Below are 19,047 nucleotides of genomic sequence, written 5' to 3' on the forward strand. Positions count from 1 at the left end.
CGGGCCAATTTTCACGTTATAGCTCACATGCGTGCCGGGCCTCGGGCCTTTTTTGGGTTATCCTTCTATTTATATTTTTAGACATTACATAACAAAATTAGAAGTTGATGTCGACGATAGAAAAACAAACATAGAAAGACATTTCATAACCTCATAACTTTCATAATCTGATTATTCAACCCGTTATAATTAAACTGACATACTGACATGACAGTCTAATGCACGCGTGCTTTTCCATCAGCGCGACCCACGATTACACTTCACTTATATCCACTTGTTGTAGTAGTAGCTATAGGCCTCTAAAGTAATGTAAATTAATGTAAACAGCACGAGACCCTGCTACCGCGACTGTCAAGACTGGCTCGCTCTGTGTTTAATGTCCCGCCAGCAGCATCAGCGAACGTGTCTTCAGCGCAGCGGGAAGAGTGATAGAAGAGAGGAGGACTGGGTTAAAACCTTCCTCTCTGGAGGCTATTCTTTTTCTCCACTATGCTCTGTTAGAGACTGTTCTAACTTTTCATTTGACTGGACTTTATTTTTGTTTAACTGTTGGAAACTAATGGAAAAAAGATTTCTGTGGTGCATTTTTGAGGTAAGATAACCTGCAAGTTTGTTTTTAATTAATATTTTTGTTTAGATTGTAGGCTATTTCTCATTTCGTTTGCGAGTGCTTTTGCGAGCCTGCTTCAGTATTTCATTTTTATTTTATTTTTTTTACTCACTGTGGTTTAATAAATAAACATTTATTATACTAACTGTGTGATAAGCTTGAAGTGTTTTATATATGGATTTTATTGTAGCCAAGTAAAGTATTAGCGTTCATTTGAGAGGCTTAATTGATTAAATATGTTTTAGGCTACTCGCTGTCGACTCGGCTGTTTAACGTTAATCGTCATTTAAAAAAATAAAATGCTCCATTTTTCTAAATTAACTTGATAAAGAAACTAAAAGAAACATAACACAAAACTGCCACCTTTTTTAAGCAAATAGGGCAGGCTTCCGCTGTGTAATAAAATAAATAAATAAAAACACGGGCTCGTGTCGGACTCGGGCTGATAATTCTGATGAGCTGTCGGACACGGGTCGGGCTAGGGCCTGAGCGTCTCGGGCCAGGGCTGGGCTCGGGCCTAGATTTGAGGCCCGTGCAGGGCTCTACTAAGGATTACAAAAAAATTTGGCTATATATGTGTGTGTGTGTGTGTGTAGGAAAATGCATATTTTCAATTAAACATAATTTAATATGGGCTACTTCTGGTGCTTGACACTTGTTTTTATTGGTCATTTTGTTTGTTTAACGAAGAAAATACGCTACAAGTTATGCATTTTACAAGTTTTACTTTCTTTTATGTAAAGCACTTTTAATTACCATTGTGTACGAAACGTGCTATATAAATAAACCTGCCTTGCCTGGCCTACAATGATCTTTTACAAAGTCTTGACATTTTGTTTTAGGGGTGTACTAGAACAGGCTCTCTTATTCGAGGATTGTATTGAAAAACATTATCTTTCACATATTTTACATTATTATAACACTTGTCTCCCCAGTCTGGCATGAATGTCGCGAATAGTTGCTGTATCAAAAGAAGGACCGCCTTCTGAAATGTAAAATGTGCTGCAATGGGTTAGCTGGGCCAGTTTCAGCTGGGCCGGTGTGTGCTGTGATTGGTTAGGTGGGCCGGTGTGTGCTGTGATTGGTTAGCTGGGCCGGTGTGTGCTGTGATTGGTTAGCTGGGCCGGTGTGTGCTGTGATTGGTTTGCTGGGCCGGTGTGTGCTGTGATTGGTTAGCTGGGCCGGTGTGTGCTGTGATTGGTTAGCTGGGCCGGTGTGTGCTGTGATTGGTTAGCTGGGCCGGTGTGTGCTGTGATTGGTTAGCTGGGCCGGTGTGTGCTGTGATTGGTTAGCTGGGCCGGTGTGTGCTGTGATTGGTTTGATGGGCCGGTGTGTGCTGTGATTGGTTAGCTGGGCCGGTGTGTGCTGTGATTGGTTAGCTGGGCCGGTGTGTGCTGTGATTGGTTAGCTGGGCCGGTGTGTGCTGTGATTGGTTAGCTGGGCCGGTGTGTGCTGTGATTGGTTTGATGGGCCGGTGTGTGCTGTGATTGGTTTGCTGGGCCGGTGTGCGCTGTGATTGGTTAGCTGGGCCGGTGTGCGCTGTGATTGGTTAGCTGGGCCGGTGTGCGCTGTGATTGGTTAGCTGGGCCGGTGTGCGCTGTGATTGGTTAGCTGGGCCGGTGTGTGCTGTGATTGGTTAGCTGGGCCAGTGTGTGCTGTGATTGGTTAGCTGGGCCGGTGTGTGCTGTGATTGGTTAGCTGGGCCAGTGTGTGCTGTGATTGGTTTGATGGGCCGGTGTGTGCTGTGATTGGTTAGCTGGGCCGGTGTGTGCTGTGATTGGTTAGCTGGGACAGTTTATTATTTTGTGTAATGCTATATGTTTATGTGGTTTAAGTTTCAAAAAACACATTCTCCACCCTTGCAGGAGTTTTAAAAAATCAGTTTCAGTAACCTGACACTTGTGTTTACGCGTGGACGGAATGGCCAAACCACGTAGAAAAAGCTGTGATTTAAAAAATAATCATGTTCATGTGGACAGGGCTTTCACAATGAAACACACAGCAAGTCCACGACATGCCAGCAGCGGCAACAGAGAGAATAAAAGTTACGCCTTCTTTCTTTACATGAACATTTAGGCAGCTATTGCAATTCTTAAGATAATTGCAAAATACGTAACGCCGTTAAATGGATTCTTTTGCGACTCTTTTTCACATAAAGTTTGGTCCATTCATTAAAGAAATCTATTGTATAACTGTGCCAGTTGTTTTAGCTACTTTTATTATGTGTTTTGTGTGTTTGGATTCGTTTTGAAGCTTGGAATGCAGCATGAAACAGTACAGAATCCCATTCATTGTATTCAGATTGAATTTATATTGATTATAAGATTTACATTACATGAAAAAAAATTTGTTCATAGAAATTCTGTGGAAAACTGATGTTCTTAAAAATAAAATGCAAAGAAAACTATATTATAGCTGGTAGACGTTGGAAAGCATAAAAACAAGACATCAAGTTCATATGTTCCTTTGTGTAACAAAGCTTAAGTATTTCAAAGTATTCTAAAGTATTTTGATTAAGTTACTAAACGTGGGTAATCTAATGGAATACGTTACGGATTACTTTTGAAAGCTTGTATTTTGTAATCTGTAGTAAAAAACGTTTTAAAAGTAACCTTCCCAGCCCTGATCATGACTGATAATGCTGCATTTATTACCCAAAATAATTGTACCAGGAACTTTTTTATCCAAAATTATTCTCCCCCAGACCTGTTGGTTTCTGTTAAAAGTTAAAAGACAAAAGTCCTTCCAGCACAGTCAACTGCTGGTATCCAATAACATTCAGCTGCAAGCAAAATGTGAACAAAATTGCTTAAAAAGTTGCTTTCCTCAAATTCATTTTCAATAAAGTTGTTGAAAAGTCCATCACTGGCACTAAATGAGACTTGTGTTAAATCCAATGTTGCTACTGCCATCTATTGGCACCTGTGCATTACGATGAACTTGAATGCACATTATATGAAAGGCACTTAGGAGGTTATCCATATAAATTTTCCCCCGGCCTTTATTTGTCCATGTTGACCACGCTCCCGGCCACTATCAGAGGCCTGGCGTTTATTTGACTACAGATTTTTATTTGAGGAATTACAGTATACAGCCATTATAATGAAACAAAATATTATATCAATTGCTTCTCTTTATTTTAACTTTAACATATAGATATAATGAATACAGACCAAAGATTATCTGTTAGATTTACCTAAAACGAATTATATTTTATGTTTACCACTAAAGTGACATCAGATCCAGCGGCACACATCAGAAGCACTAGCCGAGGTGAGGCTGCTCTCAGCGGATAGATGATCACTGAGCTTTCGCTGATCGTGTGGAGCTCACCGTCAAAACCACAGATTTGAGTTTTAAACAACTACTGAAATACTTTTAAAACTACATTTAATGACACAATAATTGTAATATTTTGAAAATTATCCAAATAAATGCTGCGTGAACCGCCAGCAGGGACTTTGAGGGGCATTTGTTTTTTACCCTGAACTTTATTAAGATCCTGGTTCCTGCGGTGGAAACACACCGAGTCCCAGCCCACAGTCCCTAGTTCCTGGGGAAAGTTCCAGAGGTGGAAACGCTGTTCTAGACGTGGGGGCGTATTAGATAGAAACGTTTTAGGTGGGAGTGGCTCTCGTAACTTTTATAAAGAATATCTCTTTGGCTTTGAGACTTCAGTCTTTGAAGCTTTACAGATCTTCGTTATGCACCAAGAGCTTGTAACACTCCAAAGAGAACGGAAAATTTTTGGACTTTGAGCTTACTTTTTGAGCTTACATTACATACTAACTAAAGTTGAAAAAATGACAAAGCACAATAGGACCCCTTTAAATGTAAAATGTTTTTTTTTCTCTGTTTTGCAATAGTGAAAGACGGCTTCCCTTATTGATCACGTCTCAGGTAGATTGCATATTTTCTTGCACAGCTGGATGTTGGACTGCTTAAAAATAATCATGTTGTTTGTATTTGCCAAACCTGAATCACTGAAGTAAAAACGTGGACGGATTTATCTGTATTGCGAGCGATACTTCGTGAAGGGGCAAGAAATGGGCCAAGAGAGGTCACTTATGGGACCCATAAAACAAAACCAATAACCAGGACTGTCTTAGCCAGGACGGTTGGCAACTCTAGCCTTATCCCATCTGTTCTGGCATCCTGGCACACAGCAGCGGTCTACCATGTTGAAAAAGTAAGATTTCTAAGGTCTAAACAGTCTGGTTTTAAATTATTGTTCAACTACTGTCGAAACCAATGCTACAGTCACTCTAGTGCTCTCCTGATTGAGAGCAGAAGCTAAAGGCTTTTGTGCCTGTGCTGAATATGATTACACATCGCTCCAGTAGTTATTAAGCCAATTTGACATTACACAGTTTACACAAAACTTGACAGTTTTCTTCTCATTCTTAACAATCCTTGCTCATCTTCCATTTGATCATTTTTGAGCTTGCTGCTACAGACACGAAGAAAATGCATGCAAGATCTGAAGTAAAAACTGAGTTTCCGCCAAGATACACCTTTGAAACAGTGTTCTTTTTCCAAACGTTTTATTTTAACTTATTTAATGTAACACAGAAATTATGTTAATCAGTTTTATGAAAAAAATTTGTTTTCTCTGTCTTGTTTAATTGACTAATTGTTTCCAGTGTCGACTAGCTGGAGCTGTACCGTTTAGTCAACTAGACCCACACATCCCTAGTGAATACCTTCACGAGTCTGCAGCTGCAGCCATGCTGACGTCAAGCTCAAGCTTGAGGTGTGAAACAGGCCCGAGTCTTTAAATGACGTTTCAAGCTTGAGTGATACATGAAAGTCTTCTCACACTGAAGACACTTGTAAGGCCTCTCTCCAGTGTGAACTCTCATGTGAATCTTAAGGTTTCCTTTGTACAGGAAACTCTTTCCACACTGAGGGCAGATGAATGGCTTCTCTCCACTGTGAACTCTCTTGTGATTCTCAAGGTTTGCTTTGTTTGCGCAAGTCTTTCCACAGTGATCGCACATGAAAGGCTTCTCTCCAGCGTGAGTTTTTACATGATTCTTCAGGCATTTGCTGTCTTTAAAACTCCTTCTACATTGATGACATATAAAAGTCCCCTCTCTTGTGTAAATCTTAATGTGATTGTTAAGGTTTTCTGTAAATCTCATAGTATGAGTTTGCATGTGGACATTAAGGTTTTTTTTTTGTTTAAAACTCTTTCCACACTGATCGCATGTGAATGGCTTTTCTCCAGTGTGAACTCTCATGTGGGTCTTAAGATTTCCTTTTTGTGAGAAACTCTTCCCACACTGTTTGCAGGTGTGTGGGCATCGTCTAGTGTGAAGACTCATGTGGATATTAAGGTGTTTTTTCTGTGTAAAACACTTTCCACACTGAGAGCAGGTAAAAGGTCTCTCTCCAGTGTGAAGACTCACATGGGTGTTGAGATGTGTTTTGTCAGAGAATCTCTTTCCACACTGTTGGCAGGCGAAAGGCTTCACTCCAGTGTGAATGTTCATGTGCCTGTCAAGGGTTTGTTTGAGACTGAAACTTCTTCCACACTGTTTGCAAGTGAAAGGCTTTACTCCGGTGTGAATTTTGAGGTGCCTCTTAAGGGCTTGTTTGTGATTGAAACTTCTTCCACACTGTTGGCAAGTGAAAGGGCTCTTTCCAGTTTGCTCTTTCATTTGGCCTTTGTTTTGTGAGGATGTTTTTTCAGTATTTGAGTTGCTAAAATATTTTTCTCCAGTCATGAACTGATGAGGTTTCTCACATTGATATTCTTCTTCCATATCATTGAGCTCTTGAATCTCCTCTTTCAATGGCATCAGGTCTAAAGCAGAAAGAAACATACATAATTCAACCCTGGTTTAATGGCACATAGCAACAAACAAAAAAAAACATTTATAGATGTAAAGCATCAAACAACCATGTCTGCCAGATCCTATACCCACAAAGTTACTGTGACCTGTAGTTTCAGAACCTTTATGTCAATATTGTGAGCTCTTTGGTTTCTTTAGGACATATCCCAAATTCTTTCAAGCTGCCAGTTTTCAAGACCCTCAGAAAGCAAAACAAAACATAACAAAGAGGAACTGCTTTGGAACTGGGATCCTGTGGGTCTCGACCCACAAGATTTAACAAGCACAGAGTAAATGAAGTTGAGAAGATGATTAAGGGTGCTCTCACACTAGCACTAGCACTTTTGGTGCACACCCGTGCACGATTGACGTCAGAGTTTGGTTCATTACAATGATGTGAACGCTGTCACCCGGGAACTGTACCGGAGTCCGCTTAGAAAGGGTGATCCGGGGTACGGTTTGTGTGAACTCCGGTATGGTTTCACTGCTGATGTGAACGCAATCGTGTCAAAAACGCGGAAGTGAACCGCTATTAATGACAAATAATTTGATAAAAATGTGTGTGTTTCACTCACTTTCCTGAAAAGCGTGACTGACGCGCTGCAACAGAGAGCTGTACATCTCATTTCTGTTTACCTTCAGCATTCTTTCAAGCATTTGTAGTACATTTGTAAGACAGACGTAAGTGCCGTTTTGTACCAAAGCTTTGTAAACGATTAAAAAAAGTAAATATATGAAAGTAATGTTATGCAGTTGCTGCCTTCTCCTGCGCCGTCATTACTAGGCATAGGGGTAAATAGCTGGTGTCTTGATGACGCAAGCTAACCGTGGTTGGGACCCAAATAAAACGTGATCAGCTGGTCTCCAGATAACCTTTCTATTACGCACAACATGTTTTGTCTTTGTTAAGATGTATCCAATAGCATATCTGGGAAATATACTGAATTCATAAAGCATTTCAAATGATGGCTGAATTATGGAATTAATTATTATATTTGTAGATATATAAAATATTTGTCATCAAGATGACAAAACAAAATAGTTTGCTTAGCAAATGGTGATCATTGTGAATGACATGTTTGTAAATGACTGAGAATGAGTATTGTGACAATGAACATTTAAACTAGCATTTGTTCTGTAACGGTCAACTTCCAGCACAGACATGGAGGAAAAAGTTATAAATCTACTTTCATTGGAGTATGCTGTGGAGTTCAGCCAGTTTGACAACACCACGCTGAACTCCCTGTTCTGGATCGGGGCTAGTTACCATTGCCCTGTTGACCTCCCAGACACCACTGGACTGTGCTGGAGGGAGGCAATCATCCGGTGTCTAGAGAGCATCTACACCCAATCCAGAACACAGCCAGACCCAAAGCACAGAGCCCACCATCACCCTGCTGTGCAGAGCCAAAGCTCGAAACCATCATTGACAGAGCGCCAAAGTCCACTGGAACCGATAAGCCGCGGTGGTTGGTTGTCTACTGCCACCGGCGGTAGTGCAGGTGACGTCACAAACTCATTACAAAGTTTTGTATATAAGTGTAATAACTGTGATAGTTGCAAATTCTAAGTCTATGGTAATTGACAAATTAACTCAAACACAGCGTTTCCTTTAGATTGGCAGATCTGAGCGCAGGAAAATACAGTTTATGTAAGTGAAAGTGACATTCAGCCAAGTATGGTGACCCATACTCAGAATTTGTGTTCTGCATTTAACCCATCCGAAGTGCACACACACAGAGCAGTGAACACACACACACTGTGAGCACACACCTGGAGCAGTGGACATCATTTATGCTGCGGCGCCCGGGGAGCAGTTGGGGGTTCGATGCCTTACTCAAGGGCACCTAAGTCGTGGTATTGAAGGTGGAGAGAGAACTGTACATGCACTCCCCCCACCCACAATTCCTGCCGGCCCGGGACTCGAACTCACAACCTTTCGATTGGCAGTCCAACTCTCTAGCCATTAGGCCACGACTTATGCATTCAGCAAATTAATTTAGGGTTGGGTGATGGATCTTGTTGGGAAAGCAAATACCACATCGCCGATCTGGAGTCATCTGCATTCATGTCACCCATCAGCACAAGTTTGCACAAGTTCTCGTGATGGCAAATGCTGGCTGGTCAGGTTTGGTGAGGCTTTCTCCAAACTGGCCAAATACAAACGAGACTGCGATAAATAAAAGATGTTAACAAGAAATATGGCAACGATTCCTATTTCAAAGAGAGCATGTGCAGATGAGGAGTTACTGAGCTTGCTAGGTCGCGAAAAAGTAAACCGGATGCAACACAACCGCGTTGCGACAGGTTTAGTCTGTCTAGTGTCTATACAGGACATTTGAACTCTGTGTCAGTACCTGATATGAATTATTATATTTGTAAATATATAAAATATTTGTCATCAAGAAGACAAAACAAAATAAAAATATTTTGCTTAGCAAATGGTGATCATTGTGAATGACATGTTTGTAAATGACTGAGAATGACACTTGTGACAAATGAGCATTTAAACTAGCATTTGATCTGTAACAGTAACAGTCAACTTCCAGCAGACAGACATGGAGGAAAAAGTTATAAATCTACTTTCATTGGAGTATGCTGTGGAGTTGCCAGTATGCCATTTCGACAACACCTCGCTGAACTCCCTGTTCTGGATCGGGGCTAGTTGACATTGCCCTGTTGACCTCCCAGACACCACTGGACTGTGTTGGAGGGAGGCAATCATCCGGTGTCTAGAGAGCATCTACACCCAATCCAGAACACAGCCAGACCCAAAGCACAGAGCCCACCATCACCCTGCTGTGCAGAGCCAAAGCTCGAGCCCACCGTTGACAGAGAGCCAAAGCCCACTGCAACCAATAAGCCAATGCCAAATAGTGCTACATAGCTGAAGATCGCTGTGGAGCCGGAGCTTCTAGTGACATCATACCAAGTGCAAGAGTCAGCTACAGCGATCGCCACAATGGAGAGGGCTGTGGACAGCAAAAGTGCCTCCGGCTCCACTACGGATTTCCGGATCCCCGCCTCGGTTGCTGGAACCATCTGCTCTTCCTTGGCCCTCCGGTTTCTCCCAGCTGTCCTGGCTAATTGGCTCTCCTTCTCTACCTAGGGCTCCACATCCACCTGCACTGCCACCGTTTGCCGGCCCCTGGAGTTGTTGGCCCTTCCTCCGTCGGCTCCACCATAGGCCACCATCAGGGCTATGGCCTGGGTCAAGCCTGACTCCTCTAGCTTTCTCCTGACTTCTCCCTCCATGAGCTCCACCCTGGACTTGTGTTGTCATCCTCCTCCCGGGTGTCTTTTTTCCACCAGAGCCTCCACCTGTCTGGTCTGCCTGTCTTCCTGCCAGCCCTTCGCCAATCCCGTCACCAACTCAGGTGCTGTCCATTTCTTCTGATCGTCTTTGAGATGGTTCTACATCTTCATTTGAGTCCAGCTGTGTTTGATTAAACTGATTGGACTTGATTAGGAAAGCCACACACCTGTCTATATAAGACCTTATACCTCACAGTGAATGTCAGAGCAAATGAGAATCATGAGGTCAAAGGAACTGCCTAAAGAGCTCAGAGACAATTGTGGCAAGGCACAGATCTGGCCACGGTTACAAAAAAAAATCCTGCTGCACTTAAGGTTCCTAATGGCACAATGGCCTCCATAATCCTTAAATGGAAGACATTTGGGACAATCAAGACTTATTATTAGAGCTGGCCGTCTGGCCAAACTGAGCTATCGGGGGAGAAGAGCCTTGGTGGGAGAGGTAAAGAAGAACCCACAGATCACTGTGGCTGAGCTCCAGAGATGCAGTCGGGAGGTGAGAGAAAGTTGTAGAAAGTCAACCATCACTGCAGCCCTCCACCAGTCGGGGCATTATGGCAGAGTGGCCCAACGGAAGCCTCTCCTCAGTGCAAGACACATGAAAGCCCCCATGGAGTTTGCTGAAAAAAAAAGCGGTATGTGTGTAGAAAACCAGGCACTGCTCATCACCTGTCCAATACAGTCCCAAAGGTAAAGCATGGTGGTGACAGCATCATGCCGTGGGGGTGTTTTTCAGCTGCAGGGACAGGACGACTGGTTGCAATCAAGGGAAAGATGAATGCGGCCAAGTACAGGGATATCCAGACCAAAAACCTTCTCCAGAGTGCTCAGGACCTCAAACTGGGCAGAAGGTTCACCTTCCAACAAAACAATGACCTTATAGGGTTAGTTCAACCAATAATCAAAATTATGTAATTAATAACTCACAAGTGGAGCACGTTTCACGCCAGAGTTAGGACCCCGCCCTGCCACTGGTGCTATGGGCGGGTGTGCCTAGGAGGTACGGTTTTAACCAGGGCGACGCACCGTGTCTGGCACATGCGTGCATGAGACGGGGCCCTCCCAGGAAGGAGTCAAAGGTGACCAGGGATGAGGTGCTTTTCCCGGCCTACCCCGGAGCCTTGGGGAGGGTGGATGTCTGGCCAAAGCCCGCATTTCAGACGTAGTCGTTTTTTCCCCCCTGAATTCCTCCAGGCTGAAGTGATACCCTCCTGTCCTTCCCTCAGAAGAGCAAGCTGTCCAGCAGTTAACTCTGCCTCCTCAGCACTGTCTGAAAGAGTCTTCTCCACAGTCAGTTATCAGAGATCGCAGATTCTCCTGAGAAAGTCAACACGCTCATTTTCCTAAACAAAAGCTTTGGTTTTAGGGGTGGGCCAAATAATACAGGAGAGATAACATCATTATTTAACCTGTTAACCTGAACCTCGAAACCTGCATCCTCAACACCCCTCAACTCGCACGAATTTATTTTACGAATCGATTAACCCTAAATCAGGCAATGTGACCCACGAGTCACACTTTTTATTGTATTTGTTGGGGTTAAGAACAATTTTTTTATTAAATCCTTTTATCATGTATCAATGCCTGGCCTGTCTCAAGTATGTTGGTCACATGATTTGCTTCAAGTTTTCAGTGATCTACTAGTCAGCCTGATCTAAATCCAACATGGCTGCCAGTGGTGGAGAACATTCATATTTTGAAGTAGATAATTATATATTAAACTTACTTTTCTTTTGGAAAAAAAAATTACATCACTAGTAACATTAATTTTGAACATTGTCTTAGGGTGCTGAAGAAAAAGATAGAGTCATATGTTGTTTATCTTGTTATTTAGCACGTTTTGAAACGTATGCAACTCCTGAGTCACGTTGCCTGTTTAGGTTATAAAAAAGAGAATAGAGTATATTGAGAATACACGTAACATTACACTAAATTTCAATGGTTGTAATTTAAGCATGTTTTGGAATATAGACATAAGTTTGGTCTTGTTTTTTTTTTTTTTAAAGAAAAAATAACTTAAAATTATTCCATTTACTGTAACTCAAATGTACTCGAAATATTTTATATAAAATATATACATTTCAGTCTCAATATCAAAAAAACAGTCGGCAGTTGGGACCTTGAGACCTTGAGACTCTTTCCGATGATATGTGTTTTGTTAAGATTAGAAAAGTTTTTTTTCTATAAAGTAGTTCAAATAAATTGTGTAATACAAAACCTGACACCACCCACTAGGTGAGGAGCTTGCTAAAATAAATGAACTATACCCTTAATAAGACAAACGTTTTCAATTGATTTTATTGTGTAATCTTTGAACTGGTGTGTTCAGTTTTCTGTGCTCATAACTTAACACTTCGCATGTTTAAAGGGGGGGTGAAATGCTGTTTCATGCATACTGGGTTTTTTACACTGTTAAAGAGTTGGTTTCCCATGCTAAACATGGACAAAGTTTCAAAAATTTGTTCCAAAAATACTACTTCCGGTTTGTCACAAGTTTCGGAAAGTTTTTTTCGAGTATGGCTCTGTGTGACGTTAGATGGAGCGGAATTTCCTTATATGGGTGCTAAGGACACTTCTCCCGGAAGAGCGCGTGCTCCCGTATAGCAGAGCACTGAGAGCACAACAGACTTCACTGATCAGAGCGAGAGCGTCACGACATGTCACAAAAGAAGTGTGTTTTTGGTTGCCAGGGCAAGACAACCCTGCACAGATTACCAAAAAAAAAACAGCATTAAGGGACCAGTGGATGGAGTTTATTTTTACAGAGCATCAACGGAGTTGTGCAAGTGTTTTTGTTTGTTCCCTGCATTTCGAAGATGCTTGTTTTACAAACAAGGCACAGTTTGATGCCGGATTTACGTATTGTTTATTTCTTAAGGATAATGCAGTCCCAACAAAAAAGGGTCACGATTGTGTGTTGGAACCACAGGCTTGTTAACTTAGCTATCGGCGCGTAAGCACATCAAGTAAACAACATGCGATGTTGTCATCAAACTGCACTTTCCACATGGACAGCTTAAAACAGAAAAGATGACATAAAGTGGAACTTAGTCATTTTCCAAAACCGCTAAGCAAATATATACAGTTTTAGTACATACCACATAGAGACGTCGTTTGCTGATGCTGCTCTTGTTAAATTTCAGCCTCTGGATCTGTGTCACAGCTTCCAAACGCTCTCAACGCAAAAGCCTACTGGCGCTCGTGATTCTTTAGCTCCGCCCACACGTCACGCCTCTAGGCACTCGTGTTTTTCCGGGAAAAATCGGTACAGACTATCTTTCTCTAATGAATATAATAAAACTAAAGACTTTTTGGAGTTATGAAGGATGCAGTACTACTCTATAGGTACTCAAGATTAACAGGAGATTGAGTGAAAACGAGCATTTCACCCCCCCTTTAAAGAACAGGAGCAATGTCCAAAATGTTTTGGCTTAGTACTTCTAGAAAGTAGCACTGAATAAAAGTTGATTTGTGAATGAATACAGTGTTTTTGTCTATTTTCTATTAGAATTGAATGTTTTTGTATTGGTTTGCATTGCATGTATGTAAAGAATGTATTTACTATAAATCCCCATTAATGACATTATTATTAGGTTTCATAAGGTTTATTTTTCACACCACAGATTTGGTTTACAAGATTAGTTCTGTATGTATTTATTGTATTATGTATTCAAGGTTATGGTCGGAGCACATCAAGACCCGGACTAAAGGTGAGATGTGTAAATATTAAAAATAAAGGTGTACATGGTATTTCGGTCGTTAGGATGTTCTAACAATGTTTCATTTCCATTCCACATTTATTTGGTATGCCACTGCAACAAATATGGTTGGGTCCAGTTACATAGTCAGGACATATCTGCGTTAGCTGTCTGGTCCGTTTAATCAAGTGAAATTAACTATCCCTTAAAGTTTAGCTCAAGAGAGCTGAATAATTACAAACATAATTCTGTATAAGCTATTCTAATTTAATGTGTAAATGTCATTTATTTCTGCAGAGCTGGACTTTTTATTATGGATCAATTGACTGAGTTTATCTTTGAGAATGAAAACCAACCTGTTTGTTCCTCACTTTCTTCTTGTTTCAGACTGAATACTTCTTCAATCTTCACATCTCCAATCTCCTCCTTAATGAACGCCATCTTTGTTTGTTCCTCAGAATCTTCTTGTTTGACTCTGAATGGTTCTTCAGTGACGTCTTCAGTCTCCTCCTTAATAAATGCCATCTTTATAATAGTGTGTCACCTGGATCTCAACTTCAGTTTTCTGTGACATTTAAGATGAGAATAAATAACAGAAAAAACAAAACAGAAAAACTAAACCATCTCAATCAGCTCCCTAGTTCAGTATAGTCAGCGCACTGATAAGGGAGTCAGTCAAAGTGGGAGTAAATGGCATGATAATTATAAAATAAACTAGCACAATAAATAAACTATCACAGATATTCTAGAAAGTACATTATTATAATTTATATCGCTGGTATTTGTAGATAACGTGTATTATATCATATTTTAGTTAGTGAGCTTGTTTAATACTGGTTTCTAAGAGTTATCTTCTCATGTTTATGTTTTGTTGTGTTTACGTTGAGCGGATCGTCAGCGCGCGCGAGTCAAATGATTCGAATCACTGAATCAGTGCGAGAAGCAATTGATTCAATACTTAGAGATTCAAAAGTTCCGTTTCTCCATCACTTGCTCATCAATTCGTGTTTAAGGCAAACTAATTCACGATAAAGGAAGCAAAGTGGGGCGCACTCTCCTGTTGCAGATGTGTGGATTAGTTTTAATCACTGATCTATACGTTATATCTCTATTATAGGTCAATGGATTTTATCCCAGACATTAGCGCTCATTAATGTTAGATAAAGCGCTACAGTATGACATTAAACAATAATTAATTTGACATCGCTTATTAAACACTATGAAATGGCTCCAATGGGTTGAATCGATTTAAAACACTTCACTTTAAATGGCTAAAAACACAAACCTTTCTTCAGTCGAATCACAGCGTGGCGCGGTTTTATGACGTCATACCACCAGAGTAAAATAAAAGTCCTCATCATTGCATAAATGTATAAGAAAAAGGTTTTATATGTGGCATAGTATATATATATATATATATATATATATATATATATATATATATATATATATATATATATATATATATATATATATATAAAACTACCAATGAAAGGTATAAGGCTGTGTGAGATTCTGTCTGAAAGGCAAAAAAGAATAACTATAAATATATAAGGTTTGTCAACCAAATGTAACCTTTATTAGGGCAACAGACGCATACTACTTAATAATTGTTGCATGCTTTAATGTTAGTACCGGTATTTACTGTGTGCAGAATTTGAAAATTAAAGATTGGCTTCTATAAACATTCTGCCAAGATGAAATGTATTCTCATATTTCAATATGCATTTAAAAATTTATATTTAAATGCCCTCCTCTGGTGAATTGTGTACTACACTGCTGAAATAAGTTTAGCATATTTTGCAATGATTCAACATTTTTTAATAAACTGATTATTCTGTGCAGCAGCAAAATCATCCGTTTTACTGAAAAATCAAACTCGGGTCGTCCAGGTCACCGAACAAAGTGTGAAAGCACCCTAAGATGTCCTCTGTCTATAATTTTACTTCAATACTCGATTTCTGGGACTATAGCGGATTATGTTTCTATGATTTTTTTTTATTTTTTTTTTAAATAGTTTATATATTTGAACTTGAAAGTGCATGTCTACAGACAATAAATAACCAATCAATTTAAAAACGTACCTCACGTTAATAGTATTGTCAGCACTTGTCATTATTGGAAGCATCCATGTATGGTTCAAATACAGATCCCTGCCATTTAGAGAAGAGCCACTGCCATTCATGCCAGATTGTATCTGCCCAAGAAGGTTACTTACTTACTGGCACAGATGACTTGTCTTTTGATTAAAGTTAATAATAGAGAGTCTTTGAAACTGGAGGACATGTGTGCAAAGAAAGTCGCTAGGATTTTCCAGGTGTGTCTAATAAGCCAATGAGTTTCATTGGATTGAAGTTATTGCTTCTTTTTACATTATGGATTACTAGGGTATGTAAGCTAGCGGAACGGAAATGCTGTACAATGTTGCTAGTTAGCTAACGCCAACATAATCTCCCTAGTCTCTTTTTATGGATGTATGGATCTCATACCTGTCAACACTCCCATTTTTCCAGAGAGTCTCACGTATTTCACACCAATCTCTCGTCCCCCTCCCATTTTGTTATTTCTCCTGGGAAACTACCGTAATTTGTATGGCCCTACCTCGTTATATGAATAATCACATCAATACATTATTCCAAGGTTGTCCAGTTGCCAGATCTTGTATGAAACGCATCCTACTCACACAATAGATACGTCAAACAATTTTGAACCCATTTGTGACCTCAACCTGGCAACCTAAAGCTCTGTCGCATAGTTGATATATGCGCAGATAGAGGGGGGGATTTTAATCAAGCGTCACTAAAAATGGCATTAGAAAACTCAGGTGGTGCTACGGTGAACAAACCTAAATACAGCTGCAAATATAACAGCTAGTCGGAAGAATTAATTTCTTATCATGAAGAAGCATCGACAATTCCCACACTTTTTGCAAGAAATGACACACTGATTTCAGTATCGGACACGGTAGAAAAAAACGACGTTAATGCAGCACAATAAATCCGGCACAATCGTGCTGTGGAGGCAGAAAGGGGCACACCTGCGATTTCAAACTTTATCACTAAAGGACGGACGGAGGCAGAAACCATATTACAGAGTGAACTAAAAATGGCTATGCTGACTGCAGAAAAAAAAAAACATTTCATTTTCAACATTTCATTTTTGCAACGTTTTACATTTTACATTATTTTTAAAATTCACATAAATTTTAATCATGGTGAGAAATGTGATCATTTCATAGTTAAGTGGAAGATTGCTGCCATCTAATGGAAAACTAAATCTTTTGAAAGGGCTCAGTGAAAAAATCTGTGCATGATTGTAGGCCTAATCACTCCTGTTATTTGTGTTTAGGCTGTAATGTGGCTTAGGTGTTATTTAGTATAATTTAACCATCCATATAGAAGCCTATAGAACCCCCTTCCTCAAATCTTACCCTGGAGGTCCAGTGCACTGTAGAGTTTAGCTCCAACCTTTATTAAAGTCACCTGTCTGCCATTTTCGAATGATCCCAAAGACATTGATTGACACTGATTAGCATGCTCAGGTGTGTTTGATTAGGGTTAGCGCTAAACTCTGCAGGAAAGTGGATCTCGAGGTCCAGATTGGAGGATCCCTGCTATAGAACATAAATAAATAAATTCATGAACACAATTACTTCTCATCTGTATTTGTTCTCATGTGTAAGTCGCTTTGGTTTAAAGCGTCTGCTAAATGATTAAATGTAAATTACTGTGTGCAATGGGCTGTCGAGGGGCCCCATAAAAAATATTGCCTAGGCTGGCCCTGTCTATTAATGCTAGTTTTACAATGTGTTAGCCTTTTGACAGAAACTGAAACAAAACACCATCATCTTTTTTTTTTTTTTATCTATTATCATCGCCATCTTTGACCACTTCTTTTTCTTCTTATTATTTTGTAGGTGCCATTGCCCCAGAGCTTGCTTATGAGGTCAAAAACATCTGCCAGACCCAGCCATTTGGATTACTTTGTGATGAGTCAAACAACATGCAGACAGAAAGAACTAGTGATACTGGCATGAGAACATGCTATGATGAGAGCAGTCTAGAGGTTGTGACCAAACTTACAGTACTGACATGCGTGATGAAAGGAAAGCACCATTCATTCATCACCAAACTAAGAGCTTGTCAGCCTTATGTTCAGGATGTGGGTTGCATATGACACCTTGCTCAACTTGTCAGTGCTGTGGCATGAAGGCCATCAAGGCTCCAGTGGAGGATGTTAAATACATGAAGTACTGTACCACATGTTTCACATGCACCACTGTTTTAATGTAAAATTTGTTATAATAGGGGTGAATAAAAAAGAAACATGAATAAAACAAACATCATTCTGTGCTTAAAACAATAAATCTTGGTTTTCTCTCTTTTTCCAAGACTTCTCCTGATAGAAGTGCAGGAATCATTTGGTATATTTGAGGGAAAACCCAAGAATCTGATCGTTGCATGTAATCAACAAGCACTGTTGCAGAATAATACCACACTGCTGGAAAACTCATCATGCAGAGATCAGATGTCTTAACCAGGATCTTTTTCAACTCATATGTGACCAGAAACCACATCTGAGCACATTTAACATAGAAATGTTCCAGGATGCAGATTTGCAACAGTGACTGAAGAAACGTACTCCTATTGTGTAGAAATATATATAGTGCTTCAGTCATTGTCAATGTTAGATATTTTAATGTTACAATGTTGCATTCACAGATTCCTTATTCTGTTTTTGCCAAGAGGTATTTCAGAAGAAACTGAATTTAAAGACCTCCTGCTGCTGGCCTTAAAATGCTCCTTTGGTTTTGGAAAGGCTTACATGTAGTTTTGTTTGTTTTACAGTGACATTGTTGACATCAATTTGAATGTAATCCATGTAAATATTGTTAGAGTATAAAGTTTGGAATATTTTTTGGCTATTAATGAAATTAAATAAATATTACATTTGAAACATCTTAACAAAATGATGTCCCTCCCTCTTCTCCTTCCCTTCCTCCTTACTCTAATGGGACGACAGACTCCCAAATATTAGACAGGACACAACAAATAACCCCAATCTTGTCAATCATTGCTAGTGCCTCACCTGGTTTTGTTGCCATGTGCTCTATGGGCATAACCCTGCTTTGCAGAATCTGATATTTTCTTCTGACTAAACCAATGACTCGCTCAACATGAATACGCAAATTCGCCATTTTTCTAGTTTTTGCCACCTCATACAATGACAGCAGTTTTCTTCCATTGGTAAATGCAGGTATCTGTAGTGAAGCAAAGTAAAATCCCACACTTTCACCAATATTGAACCCACGGTCTGCTAGAACACTATCTCCAGGTAACAGGTTTTTTTAGGAGGCCACTCTCTATTGTGATCTGTTTATCGCCGACTCTCCCTCCCCAGGCACACGATATGTAAGTGACATATCCCTTACGAAAATTAACCATGGTTTTACTACAAATAAAACCAAAAAACCATGGTTTTTGTAGTTAAACCATGGTAACCACAAATTAACCATGGTTTTGCTATATTAACCATAGTTTAACCATGGTATTTGTAGTAAATCTGTGGTTTTACAAATGGCAGTCAA

The 19,047-nt window shown here is 40.1% G+C and overlaps 1 protein-coding gene across 3 annotated transcripts in view; it reads right to left on the reverse strand.

The window, feature by feature from the left end:
* Nucleotides 1–736: 736 nt before the first annotated feature.
* The window catches only part of LOC127952318 (gastrula zinc finger protein XlCGF8.2DB-like), a 37,116-nt gene continuing 18,805 nt past the window's right edge, over nucleotides 737–19,047 (reverse strand). The window contains exons 1-3 of one of the 3 annotated variants that reach the window (XM_052550710.1): nucleotides 14,746–14,791; nucleotides 13,817–14,025; nucleotides 737–6,419 (exon numbers count right to left, since the gene is read on the reverse strand). In XM_052550710.1, the coding sequence (XP_052406670.1) occupies nucleotides 5,353–6,419; nucleotides 13,817–13,985 (1,236 nt within the window). In that variant the 5' untranslated portion in view covers nucleotides 13,986–14,025; nucleotides 14,746–14,791 and the 3' untranslated portion in view covers nucleotides 737–5,352. Of the gene's footprint in view, nucleotides 6,420–13,816; nucleotides 14,026–14,745; nucleotides 14,792–19,047 lie in introns of those variants that run through there. The other 2 variants (XM_052550711.1, XM_052550709.1) reach the window with 2 other exon arrangements.

This window comes from Carassius gibelio, chromosome B3, assembly GCF_023724105.1.
Source record: "Carassius gibelio isolate Cgi1373 ecotype wild population from Czech Republic chromosome B3, carGib1.2-hapl.c, whole genome shotgun sequence".
Classification (NCBI taxonomy): Eukaryota; Metazoa; Chordata; class Actinopteri; order Cypriniformes; family Cyprinidae; genus Carassius; species Carassius gibelio.